Source organism: Ambystoma mexicanum, chromosome 6p, assembly GCF_040938575.1.
Source record: "Ambystoma mexicanum isolate Mex_15411 chromosome 6p, UKY_AmexF1_1, whole genome shotgun sequence".
NCBI lineage: Eukaryota > Metazoa > Chordata > Amphibia > Caudata > Ambystomatidae > Ambystoma > Ambystoma mexicanum.
Window position 1 is genome coordinate 489,500,038 of NC_090935.1, and position 21,690 is coordinate 489,521,727.

The 21,690-nt window shown below is 47.2% G+C and overlaps 1 protein-coding gene across 4 annotated transcripts in view; it reads right to left on the reverse strand.

The window, feature by feature from the left end:
• IL6ST (interleukin 6 cytokine family signal transducer) overlaps nucleotides 1–21,690 on the reverse strand; it is a 612,349-nt gene that overhangs the window by 516,831 nt on the left and 73,828 nt on the right. For all 4 annotated transcript variants that reach the window (XM_069627291.1, XM_069627294.1, XM_069627293.1 and 1 more), the window contains one exon: nucleotides 20,370–20,450. In XM_069627291.1, coding sequence (XP_069483392.1) covers nucleotides 20,370–20,450 — 81 coding nt within the window. The remainder of the gene's footprint in view (nucleotides 1–20,369; nucleotides 20,451–21,690) is intronic.

Consider the following 21,690-nt stretch of genomic DNA (forward strand, 5'->3'; position numbering starts at 1 on the left):
TCGACACACGTGCAAGGCAGATGCCCTATGCTGGGGACAGCACCCCTGGCTGTCCTGGCGCTCTGGCCGTGCCATGTTACAGCTATTCCCCCCCCCTCCATCTTCTTCCCTCCAGGGAGGGATGGGGACCATGCCGGGGCTCCTTGAAAGAGACCACTGCTGGGCCTGGGGACGGTGAACCACATAGGTGACAGAAGCTCAAGGCTGGGGGCAGCACCCCCAGCCGTCCTGCCCATGCCGTGTTAGCTTTTCCCTCCGGATAAGGATGGGGATCCCTGGGACTGCGGCTGGACTTGTGGACAGTCGAATCACATTGTAGACAGGCACCAAAGGCTGGGAAAACAAGGAGACTCTGCTGGGGCCACTGCTGGGCTTGGGGATGGTCGACCCACATGGGAGACAGGTGCCCAACGCCACTGACAGCACCGCCAGCTACCCTGGAGGTCTGTCCATGCCGCATTACAGCTTTACCCTCTGGGGAGGGATGGGGACCCTACCGAGGTTCCTTGGGACGGTGGACCCACATGGAAGACAGGCGCCCAAGATCACTGGTGTAAACCTTGTATTCAAATTGTAGGCTTTGTAAAATTCTGTGACATAGATTCGCCAAACCGAGAAAGCTGCGAACATGTCTTGCTTTAGAAATCCTGAGCTTGCAAAAACATAGAATGCCCATGTATGGATGCAGCTGCCCGCTTGGTGTTTACAAAGCAAGCTTAGCATGTTAAATAGCCAAGGAACAGCTGCGAGAGAGTAAGTTGACGCCCTGGCCGGAGTTCAGATTTAGCCCAGGGTCAAAGACCTTTGTTAGACTGCACTAACTGAAAAATCTTTAAATGGTCTTCTTGTGAATGGGGGAGGGCAGACAGAGATGAGGCCAGGTGGTTCATATGGTAGATTGTACGACCAGATGGAGGCCGCTGCAGAGGAAATAAAAACCTGTGCCTGAGCATTAAACTTTATTCTGTTCTAGTGTTTCATTTTGCCTTAAAGTTATTTTCTGAACAGAGGCAGGAAAACAAATAAAGTATTTTCCCACACTGGCAGCACCCCCAGCCATTCTGGAGTTCTAGCCGGACAATGTTACAGCTTTTCCATCCTGGTTTTGCTCAAGTCACCCATGGGTCCCAAGTCGGCTGGGCTTAGAGACCAAAGTTACTCCTCACTGATGATGCCCAACAAGGCTGGGAATGCTTGTGGTCTCGTGCAGATGGGATGTGACCTAGCAGTTCAGGCTGGACTGCCCCTTTTGGGGTGGGGCCAAGCATGATTTGCAAATGGTATTTTCCCCTTCTGTAATGGCTTGGCAGGCTGAAAAACAATGGTCTGAAAGGTTCCCCAGAGATATGCCTGCGGTTATGATTAATTCAGATAAGTGCGCGAACACACATGTGAGGGAACGTTTTCATCAGAACACCTGTGGGAACATGGGAAGGCAGTAAGTGTTGTCTGCATGTTTCGGTGGTTTCCTGTTGGCACATGTCTGAAAATTGTGTTTTTTTCCCTACATTTTAGAATTTGCTAGCCTATGTGGGTAAAAAATTCTGGGGCGATCCGCAAAAGTCAGACCTATTTAGATTCCCATGGGTGCCTCCTCAAAAATGCAAGGGGTTAACCTGCTTTCCTTAGTAGCTGCGATCTCCCCGGGCCCAAACCGGTGGGTTGTCCAGACAGCCAAATCCAGTATTCGCCAGGGCGTTTGATGTACCAGTGGTTTAGCTTTTTCCCTTGGCGCCCATGTCAATGCGCCAAAACATGTGAGATATCATTGTTATCGGGACACCTCTGGGAATGTGGGAAATTTGTTTTCTCTTGGTTTGGATAATGTTTTCATACATTTCCTATTGTACTTTGTAACACAGCCCCTTCCCAAATGGGTAGTTCAGTACAACTGAAGTTACAGGGTATCACAATCCTGTCTCTACCCATATACTTTTCACACATCACAGAATCTAATTGATTTAGAAAAATTATTCCTCAAACTCTGTTCCCTATATCCATGTAAATGTCCCTATACAAAAAATTCTCGCTAGACCTTATGGTATATACTGAACCTAGTCGGGCGCTGGTATGTCGCCCCCACTAGGGTCCGCATACAGTGCTTAAAGCAGTGACTAAATGTAGGTCCCATTTGGGAAATCTGTCTAGGAAGGGGAGAGCAGAGATAACTTGTCCTAATCTTTCTCACTACTTTCCTAAGTTACTAAAAAGGTAGGAGCACACAGTGTGGAAGTCAACCTTCATTTTATTCCTGTTCCTTCCACCTAGTGTGACTTATCATACATAAAAAAATTAATAAAGCAGTGGGGGTGTAACAACCACTGTCGCAACACCCTTGCTGCTAGTATTTTAAAATGATGCACTATCTGCCATGTTCACTTGTTCAGAGAATCATGTAAGCCAGGACATCACCCTGGCTATTTACTTTGTCAATCGGTTTCAGTGGAATTACAATTACTTCCACTGCTTTCTTCAGGACTAGACTATGTGACTAAATAAGACACAATACATTAAAAAAGACAATTGCAATGTTGTCTGATTTTCATTTCCAAGTTTCTTGACTGGAGAGGGCATCATCGACCTCTCATGGGACATCTAAGCCAATTACTCCCAACCCTGCATGGGAACTCCCACCAGGTCTCATGGTGTTCTACAGTCTTAATTGTGCAGTAGTGTACTCCTGTGGGTGTCAACTCCCCTTATTTCTTTATTCACGCGTCAAGATGGAACTGGTCCTTCTGCGAATTACTGGGTCCTGCCCATCTTCCAGCGCTTTCTAATTCCTTATCTATAGATGCATACTTTGCGTCTCTGTTCGGCGAAGTTTGCTTATTCGTATCCTCACGCCATCGGGACTATCTCGATGGCGTGAGGATACGAATAAGCAAACTTCCCACTGCTTTATTAATTTTTGTATGTATGATAAGTCGCACTAGGTGGAAGCAACAGGAATGAAATTAAGGTTGACTTCCACACTGTGTGCTTCTACCTTTTAGTAACTTAGGAAAGTAGTGAGAGATTAGAGCAAGTTCTCTCTGCTATCCTCTTACTAGACAGATTTCCCAAATGGGACCTTCATTTAGTCAATGCTTTAAGCACTGTATGCTTTTGAAACCTGTGCAAGTCACTTATCCAGGTCTGCCTGTGCTCTTTCGAAAAAATGTATGCTTGCCATTCTTCACCACATTTGTTTTCCTTATTTTCAAATGCCAAGTATTTCTGTTTAGGCCATCAGCATAAAAATCCTGTGTACCATGGCTGTTTTTGGTTTATGGTATTGCTTGTTTTGTGAAACATTACAAAAAATGTGTGATTTCCGAACTAGCAGTCGGGGGAATAGAGCAGTACATTGCTTTCCTCAATATTCACAGAAGTCCAAGTCCAAGCATGTCCAGCACACCTTTTCTTTCTGTCATTTTTCAAATGTTTTCCCAAACTATGGACATTTTAGCTACATTGTTGTTGCCAGACAAAAAAAAAAAAAAGAAAAAAAAAAACACCACGCTCTTTTTTTTTTTACTGGCATTTTCTGGAGAAAAAAAAGAACATTGTCACTTTTGGGTTATTTTCTCACAACCCCCTACAGCAAACTAGGAATCTTGGTGGCGTTAGGACTGCCTACACCGGGGAAGAAAGGGTGCACATTTGGCTGGGATTTCACCTGTAACAAAAAAGTTACAAGGGATTGAATGTGACATACGAAATTGTTTTTAAAAAGGGTACAGGACTGGGAGCAATAACCCTCAGCAAGTGGTTAAACAGTAAGGAATTCACTTTCAGCAGCACAATTGTACATTTTACCAACTTCAAAATAGCACATTTTGGTTAATCTGGGCGCACTATAAGATTACAACAGTCCTCGGGATACATCAGTGATTAAGAAAGCTGAAAAAGCTACCTAGTAGTGCATCAGCTAAAAATCAACAAACTGACTCATTGGCATTAACTAGTAGATGGATAAGCCTCCACATGGCGAGTGCTTTGCAGTAACAGTTATTAGGTAAGTTCTGTACAAGGAAGATAACCCTGCATGCTCCTGGTAAACTTCCAACTAAATGCTGCTCCTAACATTCCCCACCTTGTACAATTCGAGGGTTCAGTGGTTGAGACCCCCCCCTCCAGTTCCAAACTTCCCCTAGACCGGGGCACAGACGTTTCCTTAAAGAAATCATACAACTTTGTCCCCATTAAAAAGCCACCAGAGGGGTGAAGTCCACTAGATCTACCGCCTGAGAGCAGTTGAGAAAAAGCCTTAACATGCATGAATGAAATAGCTGAAGCATGATAGGAACCTAGTCCATCAATCGAGAGAGAGGTCTTTATAAAAGGGAGGCTGGAAATGAATTTTCCAAGCAGAGACTAAAAGAGAATAATCAAAAATGTTGGTGCACAATGGGAATGTTTTCTCCTTCAAAAGGAAGGGTAAGGAAGAAAGACGATCGCATGTTTGAGCTAGGAATGAGGCAAAATCTCGATATGCACATGCCTGGCATAGCAAAGGTTTCTGAAAATCAAAAAATGGCACAAAAATAGCCAGTTTATCTGGCAGACACACAGTGCCTTCGTCGTCAGATTATAGCCGACGCAACCGATGAAATGCAAATTGAGTTTTGTTTTGTAACAACTTGTCAAACAACCACATGGTGAAAGCCTGATAAGCACTAGAATCAAAACATTCTTCTGGTTCCAGAGTTACACCATTATTGCACATGAAACAGTTTTCTTATCTTTATGGATGTGTGCTACCAATAACAAAAGTTGAAGGCACCATACGATGCTCAATGCCACACTGTGGGCACTGTCATGTCCAAAGCTCAAACAGCACTTTTGCATCCTATCTTCAAAGTCTTGCAAACACTGGAATACTGGCACAGGTCACAGTCACTAGAGATGAATAAAAAACAAGTATTGGGAGTTTGAGGGGGCGTGGCCTGGAGCGCCGACGCTCTTCTAATGGCATCCGTGGGATGGCCGCTGCTTTCAGTTGTAAATGCGGCACCTGTGGTGATGCATAACACCTAGGGACATCTGTCGACCAACTTTTTATGTGCCTCTGACGTGGCTGAGGCAGGATTCTGGTGAGTTTCTCCCGCGTGGCTACTCCGCCCACCGCCTAGAGGGTTCCAAGTTGGCGGACGGGACTGCAATGCCTGGGGACATTGAGAGGAGGTGTCCGCCCGCTCCGAGCCCCTCGGCGACATTCCGCTGTCAGGGGGGCCCCCCATCCTTGGCCACGGACACTCCTCCTGGCTGACTGCCCTGCATCCTTGCTTGGGGAAGAACCGTGAAGCTCCCTCACTCCGCCCGCCTAGCTTCGATCTTGCTCGCTGTGTTTTTCACCCAGGCTTGCTGCACTGGGGCGGAGAGCCCTACACCAGGGGAGCGCGCCTGCCGGCGCAAGGAGGACATGGTCTGACCGGCATAGTCTTGAAGAGGCTTGATTCCGGCACCCCCCCTATACCCCTCCAGCCACTCCACCCGACAGCCCCACGGATGGTTTATCCAGCATTCCTCCTGAAACCCACGAAAGTTCCGGCTGGTGACTGCCCTTTCCCCGCTGAAGACGCAGAAGCGACCTGCAACGGTAGGGCAACCCGGACCCAGCCAGTGTCTCCATTCAACATCTGGGGCCGCTCTTTACTCCTGTGGGGGGGGGGCACTGAAGTGGGGGCCTTCTACCTCTTGCTCTCTCCCCGTGGGGGGATTGGGGGCAGCCGGTGCCACACTTTATCCTGAGCCCACCGCGGGTTGCGCAGTGAACCGGAGGCTCCCCCGCTTCCATTTGTTGGCCCGAGGGACCCCCCGCTGTGGCTGGGCCTGACGGTGGAGAACTTGGGGGTTGCACTGAAGAGAGAGGGTAGAGCCCGCCTTCCACCCCTGGTTATCAATTTTGACATAAGTTCCGCCTCAAGGACGATCCGGTGAGCTGACTCCATGGTATGACCCAACCTGAGCTGCGGCGGGGGATCCTATGCCCCCCTCCCCCCACTGGGATTCCTGGTCTGAGACAAGACCGAAGTGGCCCCCGGCTGGCATTAACATCGCTCCCCAGCATTGCCTACACGGTCCCTCTGTCCCCCCCCCTTTCTGAACGCTTCCTGGGTGCCCCGGCCCACATCCCGTCCGTCCTTCCTCCCCCCCCCCCCCCTATGCAGGCCCAAAAGGATCAACTCACTCCTGGAGGAACGGTCAACCCTCTCTCACAAGTGACCTCGGCATCCACACCGGTAATTCGCCTTTAACCATCTGAAAGGTCCAGTGCAGCCCCATATTATACTACCAGTGACCAAGGGGTCGATTTGCTTACCACTTTTCCTCCAAAAAGCGCAGAGCCTTCCCTCAGCCCACGAACGACACGATGGCCAAACAATTAAAGTCTGTCAAGAACGCAGACATTGCTGCAATGTTAAAGTCGCCTGAAAAATCTAGGAAACAGGATCCCCTTCCCTTCTCTCTGCAGGAAACCTCAGATAACAAGGGGTCTCTCGCAACCAAGGACGACATCCGAGCATTCATGGCAAACATCAAATCTGAATTCAGATCCTGCATGGTTGAACTCATCACTAAACTAGAAAGTACCGACCAAAGGGTGACGGAGACCGAGCAAAGGCTAGGAGAAGTCGAAGATCGGACCCAAGATCATTCATCCACTCTGATGGAAGTTCAACGCTCAATCAGACTCCTCCAAGACAAATGCAAAATCTTAGAATTCAAACAGGAGGACTTAGAAAATAGGGTCCGACGTAATAACCTCCACATTCGAGCAATCCCAGCCTCAGTCCCTGACAAAAACTTGGTCGAATATGTGGGTGACTTTTTTCCAATCCCTCCTCCCACAACTAGAGAAGTCACAACTCCTCCTAGACCGCACGCATAGGTTGCGTCCTCGCCGAGGGGTGGAATCAGATGCCCCACCGGACGTCATCACCAGGGTACACTTTCACCACAAAAGAAGACATCTCAGCAATTGGCCGCACCAGGGATGAAATAACCTTTCAGGGCTCTCCCCTTCAGATCTATCAAGACTGGTCTCTCCTCAACCTTCAGAAAAGACGATCCCTTTGTCCACCAACTACCTTCCTCCAGGACCAACAAATCCGCTACAGATCGCTCTTCCCCACGGCCTTACAGTTCTCCTACAAAGGCACTCTGGGGAGGGTTAGCCACCTGGAGGACGCCGAGAAGATCATGCACACAGCCTCAACTAAATGCCAGTCACCCCCAGACTCAGAAACTGTTACGGACTCAGACCTCACCACTTCCCCAAAAACTAAGCAAAACTCTTGGGCAATGGTCCTGAGGTTCAGGAGAAAGAAATGATCAACACAGAGATGCAATAGATTTACCGAAATGCCAAAACTCCGAGCACTCTGAAGTGAAAAACGTGGCCCCTGGAATGCTAGGCCTGGATCTTGCCCGGCCTACCCCAGCTTGTCTCACTCACTCACTCTCTCGAACGACTTTTGGCTTACCCGAAGGAGCTTCCACCTACCAAAATGAGGATGAACCCCGACAGCCGGAACAGCAGGCCCTACCCCACGGCCCATGCCCATTTCCAAGGCACAATCCACCTATAAATCCTTAGAATGATCTACTGAGCTTGTTCTTAGCTCTAGCCATGTTGGCTGAAAACTGTTCCTTGGTCCCGTTGGCCAGACGTGGTGATGGTTCCACAAAAGTGCCCCCACCCCTTCGGTTAATTCTTGGCCCGTCCGTTGGAGGTCTGAGCAAAAACTTCAGAGGCAGGTTAATAAGCGGCTATAAATCTTACGAAATGTTGACTGATCCATCCACATCTCACTCGTCCCCACCCCGCCCCCCCACTCCGAACCCACCAGCACTGCCACATCCTATTCCGGAACACCACGCGCTGAGGTTCGTTTCCCTGAATGTTAAAGGACTACAATCTCCTGCCAAACGCAAATTAATTCTGCAAAACCTCCAGACGATAATGCAGCGGTGGCCATGGTTCAGGAAACTCACCTTTTACCAGCAGACTTTGGTCGTCTACGCTCCCAATACTTTCCAAAGCAACTCTTCACCTCGGGAATACCAAAAAAGGAGGCACAGTGATCCTCTTCAGGAAAGGATTAAACCCCCAGATAATGGACACAATTCTTTGCCGGGAGGGCCGATTTATAGTCGCAAAGTGCCTACTGCTGGGACAGCTATACTCCCTCGCTTCAGTATATGCCCCAAATACAGGCCAGGCTGCCTTCTATGAGTCGTTGAGCTCCACTCTCTCCCCCTTTCTAGAGGGCCAGATAGTAATTGGCAGCGACTTCAATGGGGTTCCGGATCCCACCAAGGACAAATCACATCCACCCTCCTCTGGGGACTTTGCCTCTGCATTGGCACTTTTACAGCTATTCAGGACTCTAAAGGTGGTGGACTCATGGAGGATACTGCATCCCTCAAAGATTTCTCTTTCTATTCCTACTTTCACAAGACATTTTCCAGAATAACCTCCTCCTGGTATCCCCGCAAATACTCACTTTTGCCAATGAGGTCACCATATGCCCAAGGATCCGGTCGGATCACGCCCCGGTGTCCCTGGAAATTCGAGTACATGAGCCATCCCCCACTGTGCAACGCAGATGGACGCTGTACGACCCAATACTTAACGGGATGCCGCTCAGGGACTCAATAGCGACCGCAATTAAGAATTTCTTTAAGGAAAACCCCAGCGAAGACACCCCCCTCCCCCAGCTAACACTTGGGACGCTATGAAAGCGGTAACACGGTGGGAGCTAATCGCTCAGGGAGTAGCCTTTCATAAAAAAAGGCGACAGACCCGCCTGATCCTCGAGGAGGACCTCAGGAAAGCGGAGAAGACCCACAAGGAAAAAGGTTGGTCCCCCAAAACACAACGAGATATTCGCTTGGCACAAAAAAGATTGAGCCCATTATGCTGAACACCACACATCAACTGGCGAAGGGCAAGCAATTCTACCACGCCAAGAATAATAAGGCTAACAGACTTTTGGTGGCCAAACTCGCTAAAGCAAAAAGAAACAATACATTAATTGGTCTGCGGGATGCACAAGGCAGAGTACATTATGCCGATCAGGACAAACGCCTGGCAACAGATCATCTGGCACAGGTGATGTCTGTCCCAGTATGAGATCTGGAGGAACAGAATGAATATCTACAGAAAGCAGCACTTCCCCCGACTGAAAGATTTACCTCGGGACACCTTGGATGCTCCAATCTCAAACGAGGAGGTAGACCAGGCCATAAAGTCCCTCAAATCCAGAGTTCCTGGTCCTGATGGCTATTCCACCAGATTCTATAAGATCTTCAAGCCCCAGCTGCTGGCACCATTGGTACAACTATTCAACTCTTTCAGAGCCACGGGAGTCATAACCCCCTCCATGCAAGAATCAATCACAGTCCTTCTACCTAAGCCTGGAGGCGATCCGAGAAACCCTGCCTCCTATAGACCGATTGCCTTGCTGAACATTGATGCCAACATTTATTCTACGATCCTAGCGACACGCCTATCCCATATCCTGCCGGACAGAATTCATCCCGATCAGAGCGGGTTTCTCAAGAACAGATCTACAGCCGACAACATCCGAAGAGCCCTGAACCAAGTGGACCTGGCTTCCCAGGACTGCCAAGGCCTAGTACTCATGGCGCTTGACGCGACCAAAGCATTTGATAAGGTGGACTGGACTTTTATAAGGCTCACCCTGGGAGGAGTTTGGGCCGGAATTTTGCACCATGGTCCTGGCTAACTATAAATCGCCCAAAATTCTTCTTCGAATCAATGGCACCCTCTCCACCCCTATCGCCTTGACTTGTGGAACCAGACAGGGATGTCCACTGTCCCCACTCCTATTCGCACTGATTATGGAGCCATTTGCCCAACGCATTAGGCTGAATATCCTGGTCAAGGGCCCCCGGGTTGGTACCTCACACCACAAACTAGCTCTCTACGCAGATGACTTCCTGGTGACCATCACAGAGCCCCGCTCCTCCTTGACACACGCTTTAGCTGAAATAGCTATGGAAGGGTCACAGGATTCACAATCAACTTCAAGAAATCAGCAGCACGGGGGATTGGGATACCCCCTGGAGAGTGAGAGGTCTTGATCCCAATGTGCCCAAATCCAATGGAAGACAAAGGCTATTAACCATCTTGGGGTCCAGGTTCCGGATGACCCAAAGGACGTCTACTATGCAAACTTTCCCCCGCTATTTAAGGAACTGGAAACCGACCTAAAAACACTGGATAACCCAGGAAATATCGTTAATGGGCTGGACACGGCCTGCAAAATGAATATGCTACCGAGATTTCTATACACATGCTCATCCCTTCCAGTTGCAATCCTGACACCAGCTCTCCGAAACCACCAGAGGAAAATGCTACAATTCATTTGGAAAAAGCTAGGGTTTCTAAAGACAAAATGCTAGGCAACGCAAAGCTTGGCGGCCTAGGGGTCCCAGACCTACAGAGATACCAGATGGCAGCGCAGTTGGCATGCATCCAGGCATGGCAAACTCTTACTAATCGCCCTAGGTGGGTGGACCTCGAACCCTCACGCTTATCCCTCCCTATACGCTTTCTCCCGCACATCCCACCACCGATGCGCCGGCAATGACAGGGATTACTGGCAGCTACTAAACACACCATTTCGGTCTGGGATAGGACCTTGAAACAAAAGGGGATTCCAATAGGACTAGGCCCCTTCTCTCCAGTGTTCCTGAACCCAGCTTTCTCACCCGGGGCTTCCCCCCAAAACTTAAAAAGCTGGATCACAGGGGGACTAGAGACCTTGGGACAGCTTTTTGAAAGAGGACAGCCCTGCACTTTTGAATGATGTAAAGACATCTTTCGGCTCCAGGAAAAGGATAGATTTACATACATCCATCTACGTCACTGGTGCTCCCACCCACAGACTTGCCAAGCAGCTACTCACCCCCCCACCGATAGAACTGACTCTCAAGGAGCTCCCGACCCGGGGAAGGATTTCCACTCTATATAAAAACCTCGAGAAGGATTTTCTAATCTCAAAAACCCGATCCATGGCACAATGGGATGCCGACCTTGGCCAACCCTGTGGAGGACCAATCCTGGGTGGACATCTGGACCCGCGCCCACTCGTCATTGGCATACACCACGAACAGACGCAAAATATTACTGCGTTGGTACTACCCTCCTCTAAGACTCCACCAGATGAACCATACACTCAACCCGACCTGCTGGAGACAATGCAGCCAAATAGGGTCCTTCTTCCACATGTGGTGGACTTGCCCAAAAGCCCAAAGCTTTTGGAAGCAGTGCCTAGCGACAATTGCAGAAATCACTCAAATAATGTTCCCCTAGACCCCGAACCCATTCTCTTGGGCGCCCCAGTCCCCGGGATCTACCCAAGATCAGGAGCTAGACTCAAATTACTGTCTCAATGCCTTCTGGCAGGTAGAATTGTGGTAGCTCGCACATGGAAATCTGTGGAGGGTCCTTTCTTGCCCCTTTGGTGGGTTAAAACATGGGATGTACTAATTGCAGAAAAGGTGACGGCAGCCAGGGCAGGTCTGTTCCATTGCTTTCGAAACATCTGGGGCCCAATCCTTGATTTTGACGGGACTTCCCGGCCCTGACCTATAAGCCCCAGCTGGCGACTGAGACATTCCACGGGAACAGGAATGAAGAGCACGACCCTAGATGTCCCAGCAACCATAGGGATGGAGGGGAGGGTAAGAAGATTTGGGGTTATTATGATGCATAACATGCTTTGATAAAAATTCTGTAATGTTATCCTGCCTTTCTCAAAAATAAACACATTTAAAAAATAAAAAAGTATTGGCAAAGCCAACAGTTTGGGCTTTTGTTTATGTGATAGGCATTTGCTAGGCACAGATATTATAGTACTACCTGGTGAGACCAATTCAGGGAATATGTTCCTTCTCTCCAAGGGGGAGAACACACAATTTGGGACTAGGAAGGTGAGCCCGCTGTGCAATGCCGTCTCTAGGTGTCTGTGCAAGTGGGATCCCATTGAAGAGAACGCTGTGTGCACTCTGTGGACAAAAAATGCCTAAGCAAGAATTCATCCCACCTCCCTCCAGCTCAAACTCCCCCAGGTTTGTTGGTTATATGGGATTTGAACATTGCAAACAGGTACAGGGCCCTTTTAAAGTGGATGGCTTGGTTTCAACACACTTGTTGTTGCTGCCTCTTGAGCAGGACCAATGGAATCTTCCAATCAGTTCCAGGGAGATACCAACCAGCAGAGGAGAGAATCAGCCGGTGAGCCCGAAATGCTGTTTTGCGTGGACATGCATAATAGGGAGATGCCCACACACAGGAGGAGCAGAAACCCACGAAGTTGATGTGGCAGATGGCGATGCAAGGCAGCCCACGGAGCCTGCCTCAGAGAAGGCAGGAGTACAGACCAAACGGGGACCGCGGAGGAACAAAGCCGGACCGAACAAACAAGATGCACCAGCATCCTACTCTGCTGAAGCCGACAGACCGGAGAGGCAAGACGGAACAGTGGACCACATGGACTGGAGAAAAGGCAAGGGCATGATCTGCATGGCCCAGAGAGACCGCCTCCACTGCAGAGCAGCACCGCTGTAGTATAGGTATGCTGCAGCATCCAAGGACCAGCTGGATGGTGGTGAGGTCGCAATCGAAGCCCATGCAAGGCTGACAGTTGTGTACGAGGGGGTAGTCCTGTCCTCTTAATGCAACTGCAATAATTAAATGCAGCGAAAATTTCAAATCCTCCAGAGATCGATCAGTAAGAGATTAAGGAATATGTATTTACTGAGAAAGGAATAATCCAAACGCTGGGCTTTAACTGTAGTAGTCTTTAATTTGGCTACACATATAGATTTACAACAGAAAAGTATGAACAAAGACACTTTAAATCATGTGGGTCACAGGTTTCTCAAGTGTTCTGTCACAGACAATCCGCAAAGGTACATAAACGGGTGTGTAAACAACAGTGAGCAAGACACTTTTACATCAAATGCATGAAACAGAGGATGTCCTGTGGGAATAAATCCCAAAGACACAATAACATTAGTGTGGTGTCCTCTAGCTTATGCATGGTATGGTAAAATATTGCTTCATATTAGTCCCCGCGCATATTCAGAGGATTCATCAAATACCGTGAGTGTTACAAGTGCACCCACTCCTCGGCCCATACATAGTCCACAATGTGTCATTGGTTTTAAGGATATGTAAGTATCCTCCAAAACAACAAGTTTTTAAAGAGACAAAGACATATTGTTCATCTGATGGCAAGCTAGTGTCCAAAGGACTAGTGGGCTGGTTCACTTTAGAGTGGAAAATAGACCTAAAAAGGTAGGATCTGTTGTAGCCTGGCTTAGAAAGGGATAACCAAATGACTGGTTGACGTCAAACTAGAAGTAGTGATGGTTCTGATGGTCAGCGTTCACAGTTGTAATGGCAGGAACAAGGCGACCTTGGACGCTGGACGTTTCGGCTTGGTGATGTTAGGGCCTTCTTCTGGGGCCAAGTTTAAACAGGTCTCCCTATGAATAAAAAAAAAAACCACAATATAGGGGTATGTTTAGATAATGTCCAGAGGGTGGATAATACATATAGAAAGGTAGCAAGGAGGTTAAAATGAGGGCTCTCTTTAGGGGTAGGAGCGAACCACGTGAAAGGGTATTTTGGGAGGGTCCTTGGACCCAGTAAACTAACCTTGGGTAATGCTGGAAATGGTTGCCGGTTCGGAATGTAGTGGCTTCAGCTCATTGGAGAGTGCGGTGCTGAAGTGTCAGGCTGTCAGTGGTGGCCTGTGGGAACAGAAAGGTACAGGGAGGGACAAGTGTCCCAATGAGTGGGGCGCCGACGAATGGAGCTGAAGATTGCAGATTTTTTTTAAAAAAGGGAAAAATATGGCTGTCTGGAATGAACCGCGCAACGTGTACAGGGGGACTGCAGGGAGGGCCGACTGTAATCAAATGATGTTGCGTGGCGGCAATGAGCTGGAAGCTGGAAGCAGACTCCCTGGGGGGAGTAGTGGAGGCTGGAGCGAAGTTATAGGTATTCAGAAGGTGCTAGCTCGTTGAGCCCTTTGGTGGCAGTTTGCAGTTTAAAAATCCACCATGCCTCTTTGAAGTTGAGCGCATTGTTGCTGTTTGAAGATTCCAGGACTTTGTCGATCACCCACCATTTGAAGGAGTCAAAGCTGTGTTGATATTCAAGAAAGTGGGAGACTAAGGGTGCTGTATGTGTTCTGCATCTGATCCTGGACTTGTGTTCACCGATCCCTTTGTGGACTGGACGGGAAGTTTGTCCTACGTACCGGAGTTTGCAAGGACATTCGGTAAGGTAAATGACGTTTGGTGTTTTACAATTAGAAAATTGGTGAAGTTCCCACTCTGTCTTCTGTAGAGAAAGATTTTATTTTCAGAGTTTGATTGCAGACTGCGCAGTTGCCGCAGGGATGGTGCCCCCGGATCTCTCGCATTTTCCATAGTGTGGACCTGGCTTCTTTCCGTTTGTATCTGGCGTGGGTGAGAAAGTCTAAGATTTTTGGATTTCTTGAGGGCCATCCTGGGAAGAGGTTCTTCAGGTAGGCCGAGCCGTACTATGGGCCAGAATTTTTTAATGATCCCCCTTCAGTCGCGATGTGTTGAGTTAAAGGTAGAAATGCATGCCATGGTGTTGTCGGTGGGCTGGTTATGTGGCTTGGGGGTGAGCAGTGCTTCTCTTGGGGTGTAGAGCGCTCTTTTTTTCATCTTCAACAATTTCTTGGGTTACCCCCTGGTTTCAAGTTTGTGTTGTAGCTCGGTGTCATGGATCTTGAAGTCGTTGGTCTCGGTGCAGTTCCTGCGGATCCTTAAGAACTGTCCGTATGGTAGGTTGTCTCGTAGACTTTTCGGCTGGTGGCTTCTGTAGTACAATGTGGTGGCCCTATCAGTGTCTTTTTTGTAGATGGAACATGCAAGTTTGTCGTCCGATACCCTGATGTTGAGATCCAGGAAACTGATGCCGACATTGCTATTGCTCATGGTGAATTGGATTTCTTGGGTTTGGTTGTTGATCCAGTCCTGGAAGGTGGGTAATTCTTGTCTATTGCCGTGCCAGATAAAGATGACATCATCGATGTACCTAAACCAGACGGATGTTTTGTGGAAGGGGTTGTCATCGTTGAGTACATAGATTCTCTCGTATTCGGCCATGTAGATTATCGCTAGGCTGGGGCGAAAGCCGCGCCCATTGCGGTTCCGCATATTTGCAAAAAAACACATTGTTGAAGGCGAAGTAGTTGTTGGTAAGGGCGAATTCTAAAAGTTCAACAATAAAGTTTGCCGGAACTCTTCTTTGGGCCAGTGAGGTGATGTCTAATGCATTCCACCGCTTTGTCTTGGGGGATGCTTGTATACAAGCTTTTGTTGTCCATCGTGACAAGTTCCTCGTTGGTCGGGTCAAAGTGCTGGTTTTCAAAAATAGCAATTGTGGACATGGTGTCCTTGAGGTATGAGGGAGTTTTTTGACAAAGGGGTTTCAGAAAAAAGTCGATACATTTGCATATGGGTTCTAATATAGAGCCGCATCCTGAGACAATGGGTCTGCCCGGGGATGAAGTGCTGTCCTTGTGAATTTTGGGCAGAGTGTAGAAGGCTGGGGTCCTGCATTCAGCTGTGTTGAGGAAGGCCTCTTCCTTTTCTGAGATCCAGTCTCGTTCAAGACCGAATTTAGTCATTTCTTGTATTTTGGATTTGATTACGTGTGATGGGTCTAAGTTTTTTGTAGTCGTTATCTTCATTTAATAGTGTCATCTCCATCAGGGTGTATTGATCTCTGTTTTGAACGACAATGCCCCCGCCTTTATCGGCGGCTTTGATGACGAGATCAGTGTTTTCAGCAAGGGTTTTGAGAGCTTTACGTTCACCCGCTGTAAGGTTTTGTCTCTGGTGTTCTTGTGATGCTTTTAGTTTTTTTTCTCTCTCCTCTGAGACATTTCTGAAAGGTGATAAATTATGCTGGAATGTCACTGTCCCTGGGGTTAAAGTCTGATTTTGGTCCAAGTCCTGTGTCATCAGGTTCCAGTGGACATTCTTTATCTTTAAAGTAAATGTTTCTCCTGGTAGTTCGGAAGAAGGTTGAGAGCTCCCCATCAAGTTTAAACCAATCTGTGTTGTTGGTGGGCACAAAGGGCAGGCCTTTGGCCAGGAGAGAGGTCTCTTCTCTGGAGAGGGGTAAGACAGATTGAATATGGGGATTAGATCTGGTGTCTCCTGTTGCCCCTGCGTCTCCTGCTTGGCCGGTTCCATTGTGGAAAGTTGTAGAAAGGCATTTGCGGGGGGGGGGGGGGGGGGGTAGTAACCGCCTCTGGGGCCCCCTTGGCCTAAAAAAGGCATTGTAGGCGGTGGTTGAAATTGGCCCCGACTCTCCAGGATCCACCACACAGGAACCAGCAGTCCCATGCTGTTCCTTACAGACATTCAGGTATACACGTTGCACGGTTCATTCCAGACAGCCATCGTTTTCCCCTTTTTTTAAAAAAATATGCACTCTTCAGCTCCATTCCTCGGCGCCCCACTCATTGGGACACTTGTCCCTCCCTGTACCTTTCTGTTCCCACAGGCCACCACTGACAGCCTGACTCTTCAGCATCAGCACCATACTCTCAAATGAGCTGAAGCCACTACATTGCGAACCACCATTTCCAGCATTACCCAAGGTTAGTTTACTGGGTCCAAGGACCCTCCCAAAATACCCTTTCACGTGGTTCGCTCCTACCCCTAAAGAGAGCCCTCATTTAAACCTCCTTGCTACCTTTCTATATGTATTATCCACCCTCTGGACATTATCTAAACACACCCCTATATTGTGTTTTTTTATTCATAGGCAGACCAGTTTAAAATTGGCCCCAGAAGAAGGCCCCAACATAACCAAGCCGAAACGTCCAAGGTCACCTTGTTCCTGCCATTACAACTGTGAACGCCGACCATCAGAACCACCACTACTTCTAGTTTGACGTCGACCAGTCATTTGGTTATCCCCTTCTAAGCCAGGCTACAACAGACCCTACCTTTTAGGTCTATTTTCCACTCTAAAGTGGACCAGCCCACTAGCTTGCCATCAGATGAACAATAGGTCTTTGTCTCTTTAAAAACTTGTCGTTTTGGAGGATACTTACATACCCCTAAAACCAATGACACATTGTGGACTATGTATGGGCTGAGGAGTGGGTGAACTTGTAACACTCATGGTATTTGATGAATCCTATGAATATGCGCGGGGACTAATATGAAGCAATATTTGACCATACCATGCATAAACTAGAGGACACCACACTAATGTTATTGTGTCTTTGGGATTTATTCCCACAGAACATCCTCTGTTTCATGCATTTGATGTAAAAGTGTCTTGCTCACTGTTTACACACCCGTTTATGTACCTTTGCGGATTGTCTGTGACAGAACACTTGAGAAACCTGTGACCCACTTGATTTACAGTGTATTTGTTCATACTTTCCTGTTGTAAATCTATATGTGTAGCCAAATTAAAAAAGGCTACTACAGTTAAAGCCCAGCGTTTGGATTATTCCTTTCTCGGTTAATACATATTCCTTAATGTCTTACTGATCGATCTCTGGAGAATTTGAAATTTTCACTGCATTTAATTATTGCAGTTGCAAACATTAGAGGACAGGACTACCCCCTCGTACACAACTTTATGCCAGCCTTTCCGTCCGGCCCGACCCTAGGCTGTCCCTCACGTTACAAAACATGCAAGGCTAACAGCCTGAATACCCCAGGATGGGGTGATGGAAGGGACTACAAAAACTGAGCTAAAGAAGTCTGAAACCCAAACAGGGCTGAGAAGCCGAATATCCCAGAAAGGGGCAAGAAAAATAACAGACCAAGTGGTGCTAAAGAAGCCTGCCCTCGCAGAGCTCAGAAGCCGAAAAGCCCACTAGGGGTAAGAGAAGCAACAGACCACACCGGGCTGAGCAGACCCAAAGCCCAACTAGGGTTGACAACCCGAAGAAATACTGCAGGAGTGGGATTGAAGAGTAACGAGACAAACAGGGTCTGAGCAGGACTGTAACCCACGCTGAGTTGAGGGTAGGAATACCCCAAAAAAGGTAGAGAAAAGCAAAAGCCACCAGAGGGCTGAGCAGGCATGCCCCATCTGGGGCTGAGAAAATTATTACCTCCTGGGGGAGAGGGAGCAATCTGAGTGAACCAGACTTGGAGCCTACCCGAGGCTAAGATTGTGAGCAAACCAGATGGAATAAGGTGTGAGCTGTGTTTTTGTAATTACCGATGTATTCAAGTCAAGAGACCTCATCCCAGAAGAAGGGATGAACCAGAGACTATACAGAAGGCCTGCCCAGACCATTTTTGGAACCAAAGAACCATTAACACCACAAAAGGGGAGTAAGCAAATACAAAAAGGTGAATCTTCGATTCTCTTTCTTTCCTTTTCATAATGTTAGGCTAGACAGAAGGTTCACAGATTTGGACGGAGGTCCAATGTTATTTGCGAGACATCCTGACGAGCACCCATTTGATGTTTTCTAGCACAGGGAATTCATCATACAGATTCTAGACTAGAGGTGATTCTTATTTTTTTAAAACATTGTTTAACTAAACATGTCCTCTTCTCGGTCTCATATATCCGATTTACCACACTGGCCATAAGATTCCAACTGCAGGAAAATTGTTTGATTACCTGGACATATGATAGCAGTGCTTAGCAAACGCCTATTTAATACCTATGCATAAGCCTGAACTGCTGGCGTTGTCAATGCTTGTTTTTAACAGGACCTTAGTGCAAGTAACAGATAATTAAGTGGCTGAAGGCACACTTGGTTATGACATGTTTATCACACCATTAGCCATGTACTGCTATAATTAAGCCATTAACTAACAGCAGGCAGCTTAAAAATAACTCTGGTAGGTTAATGTGACTGCTTGACAGAGTGAGCTCAGAGGTCCCAGGAGGACGGTTTTGGGCGCAAAGTGGTGGGTAGGAGGTCGGAATGACCATAGGAATAAGCATTGCCATGGACAGGTAAATAGCCAAACACCTACAAACTGTGCATCCCACCTCACATGCCATCTCCCACCTAGCTGTACTCTAAGACAATCGTTTTGGCTTATAGGTGGCACTGAAGCGCCACACTATAGCCCAAACGGACAGTAACCTTAGGCCTAACATGCTGCTCCATGAATTAGCAATACACCCCCACAAAATCAAAAAAATACTTGCATCGTCACTGGCAACCTTTCGGCTCGCATCGCAGTAGATTTCAGCAGAGTCCATGTATTATCCTCAGCATTCGGTTCAGTGAGCATCTTGTGCTGCATCCCGTCTCTAAATTGGACCTGCTCCAGCCAACTCCAGTGGACCGGCTTTACACAGGGCTATGGATACATGTGGTCATGCCTGTTCATCAGTAGAGACTAAAGACAGTATCTGAAGTGATCAAATAATTCTGAGGCAGAGTTTTTCTACTAGGGGGTACTGGAAGTAGATTAGTGTAGTGCACACAGCACTGAAGATGAGCAATTCATCACGGTTACGGATTATCCTTTCTCGTCAATTATTTTACGATGTTGCATCTGCCGATGAAGACCCAAAGAAATTACAGGCTACCAAAATGCCATGCTCAAGGCAGCCAGGTAACTTGAAGTTTGCACATTGTAGAGTTTACAGAATAAAGACAGTGTAGCAAACACCCTTCAGTTAATACTCTGGCTACTTGCTACGGTAAAGTTTAAGAAGCATAGCATCAGATAATGTAGCAGCAGAAAAAGGTCAAACAGGATATCAAACTTTGAATAGTTAGTACAACACGGTTATCCTGTTCTGCACCAAACATTTTACGCTTTGTCTGAAATACGTCTGCTGGATTGTCAAATACATTCTCTAACCTTTTCAAGAAAAGAAAGACCGCACCCGTGGTTTAATCTCATATTGGGCCACAAGTTGGAAAGGTAGTCTTCCAGTGATAAAATGCTTGCCTCTTGTACCCAGTTAACGATAGGAATAAACATAAAACTTGATCTACTTCATCATGTATGCGTATATAGATTTTTATTCATCCATGTCTCACAGAACGTCTGTTGTGAAGCACATGGTTATTGTTGCTAAACATTTCTCAACAGTTTTTTGTAGATTTCGGGACTTTATTCTATATATTACCATTAGAACTGCTCTTTGCGCGCTGGCGATATCTGTACTTAGCCTTAGCCATGCCAACATACCTCTTACCCATCAGATGGACATGGCATATTATTTAGCCTGAAAGAGGTGTAATCCGTCGACAAGCATCATCTTGAAACATTAAAAAGGAATAACATGAGCACCTTCATTCTGATCAAATCAGCAGACCCACTGCAGCCCAAACATTAAGTCTTACCTGAGGAGACGTAGATGATCAGAGGTACAAATAAAGTGCAGGCTATGCTGTGCCTTCGAGTAAACATAGTGTAGGATGTCCCTGTAAAATACAATGCCACAATCATTTACTATTCAGCAAAGACATGAGAAGAAAGTAAATTAGGAGCTTGCACACAAAATCCTGCGCAACGCTTGCTTTAACATGACACTATGCAGTGAGTAGGTATACAAAAAGGCACATAATTCTCCCTTTACCATCTGTGTGGCAACTACCTTCACCAACTAATGTCAACGCATTATCCAAATCGATCCAGAGATGGAACATTACTAACCGGTAAGCCAATAATGGGAAAAACTGGCTGTGTCTTGGTTTACAATAAAAATACGAAAAAAAAACGGATTCAAAATGATTGTCTCCTCCACACTAACAGCCCACATATGACCAAGAGAGCGTGCGACTGCAGTGCCACAGCCACACATGAATGCTTCCAAGATAGTAAGGAGAGTGTTGGGGGAATCTGAGGTGGACGTTAAAAACAAGTGGGGGAGTGGAAGAGGTGGGACAAAACATGCCAAAAGTGCATTGTTCCTTAGTTGCTATACAGTATATTGTCAAATACTGTCAATGACCTGGGAGAGAAAAGCGTGTTTGAATGGGAGAAAAGAACACTTCTTCTTTCAACTGGCACTTTACTTTCATGTCCATCGAAAACACACAATGACTGCTCTCATGGGCAAACCAATGTGTAATGCCAACCACCACATGATGTGGGTGCAAGGAAAAGAGGGGTGGATAATGTAGAGAAGTTAAAACTATTTTTACATGATTTGTAAGTTACAGCGGTCTTGTATAGTGCACGTGTCTCATTAGCAGGCTTGTTGTAATAGGCCATGCAAGAAAAGAAGTTGCCAAGTTTTAGGGTGCTGGGGAGTAGAGGAGTTTGTGTGTAAAGGCCTGATCTACCAGAGCCATGGGTGCCGATATTTTTGAGTCAGTAACACTTGAGTGTGCATTTTATTCAGATTGGAGAGCCCACGATCAATCAACTGGAAGTCAGCTCAGCAAGACTAGGTTCCCCACCGACACTGGGGTGGGGGAAGAGGGGCGATAAAACTAGAGATGTGAGCAGAAGTTAATGTGTTATCTGTAAGGCATACTGTAACTTGCAGTTTGTGAGTGGCCTAATGTGGTAAGGGACAGAGGCGCAAGTCTTTTAGTTGCCCTAGAGGAGAAGAGTGGGATTAGCAAGGACTCCCATTATAGGGAAAGGCTAGACTGAATCCGTTGCTTCAGTGGGATAATTTTATGTAATTTAGAGGATCCATTCTGTTTTCTCCCA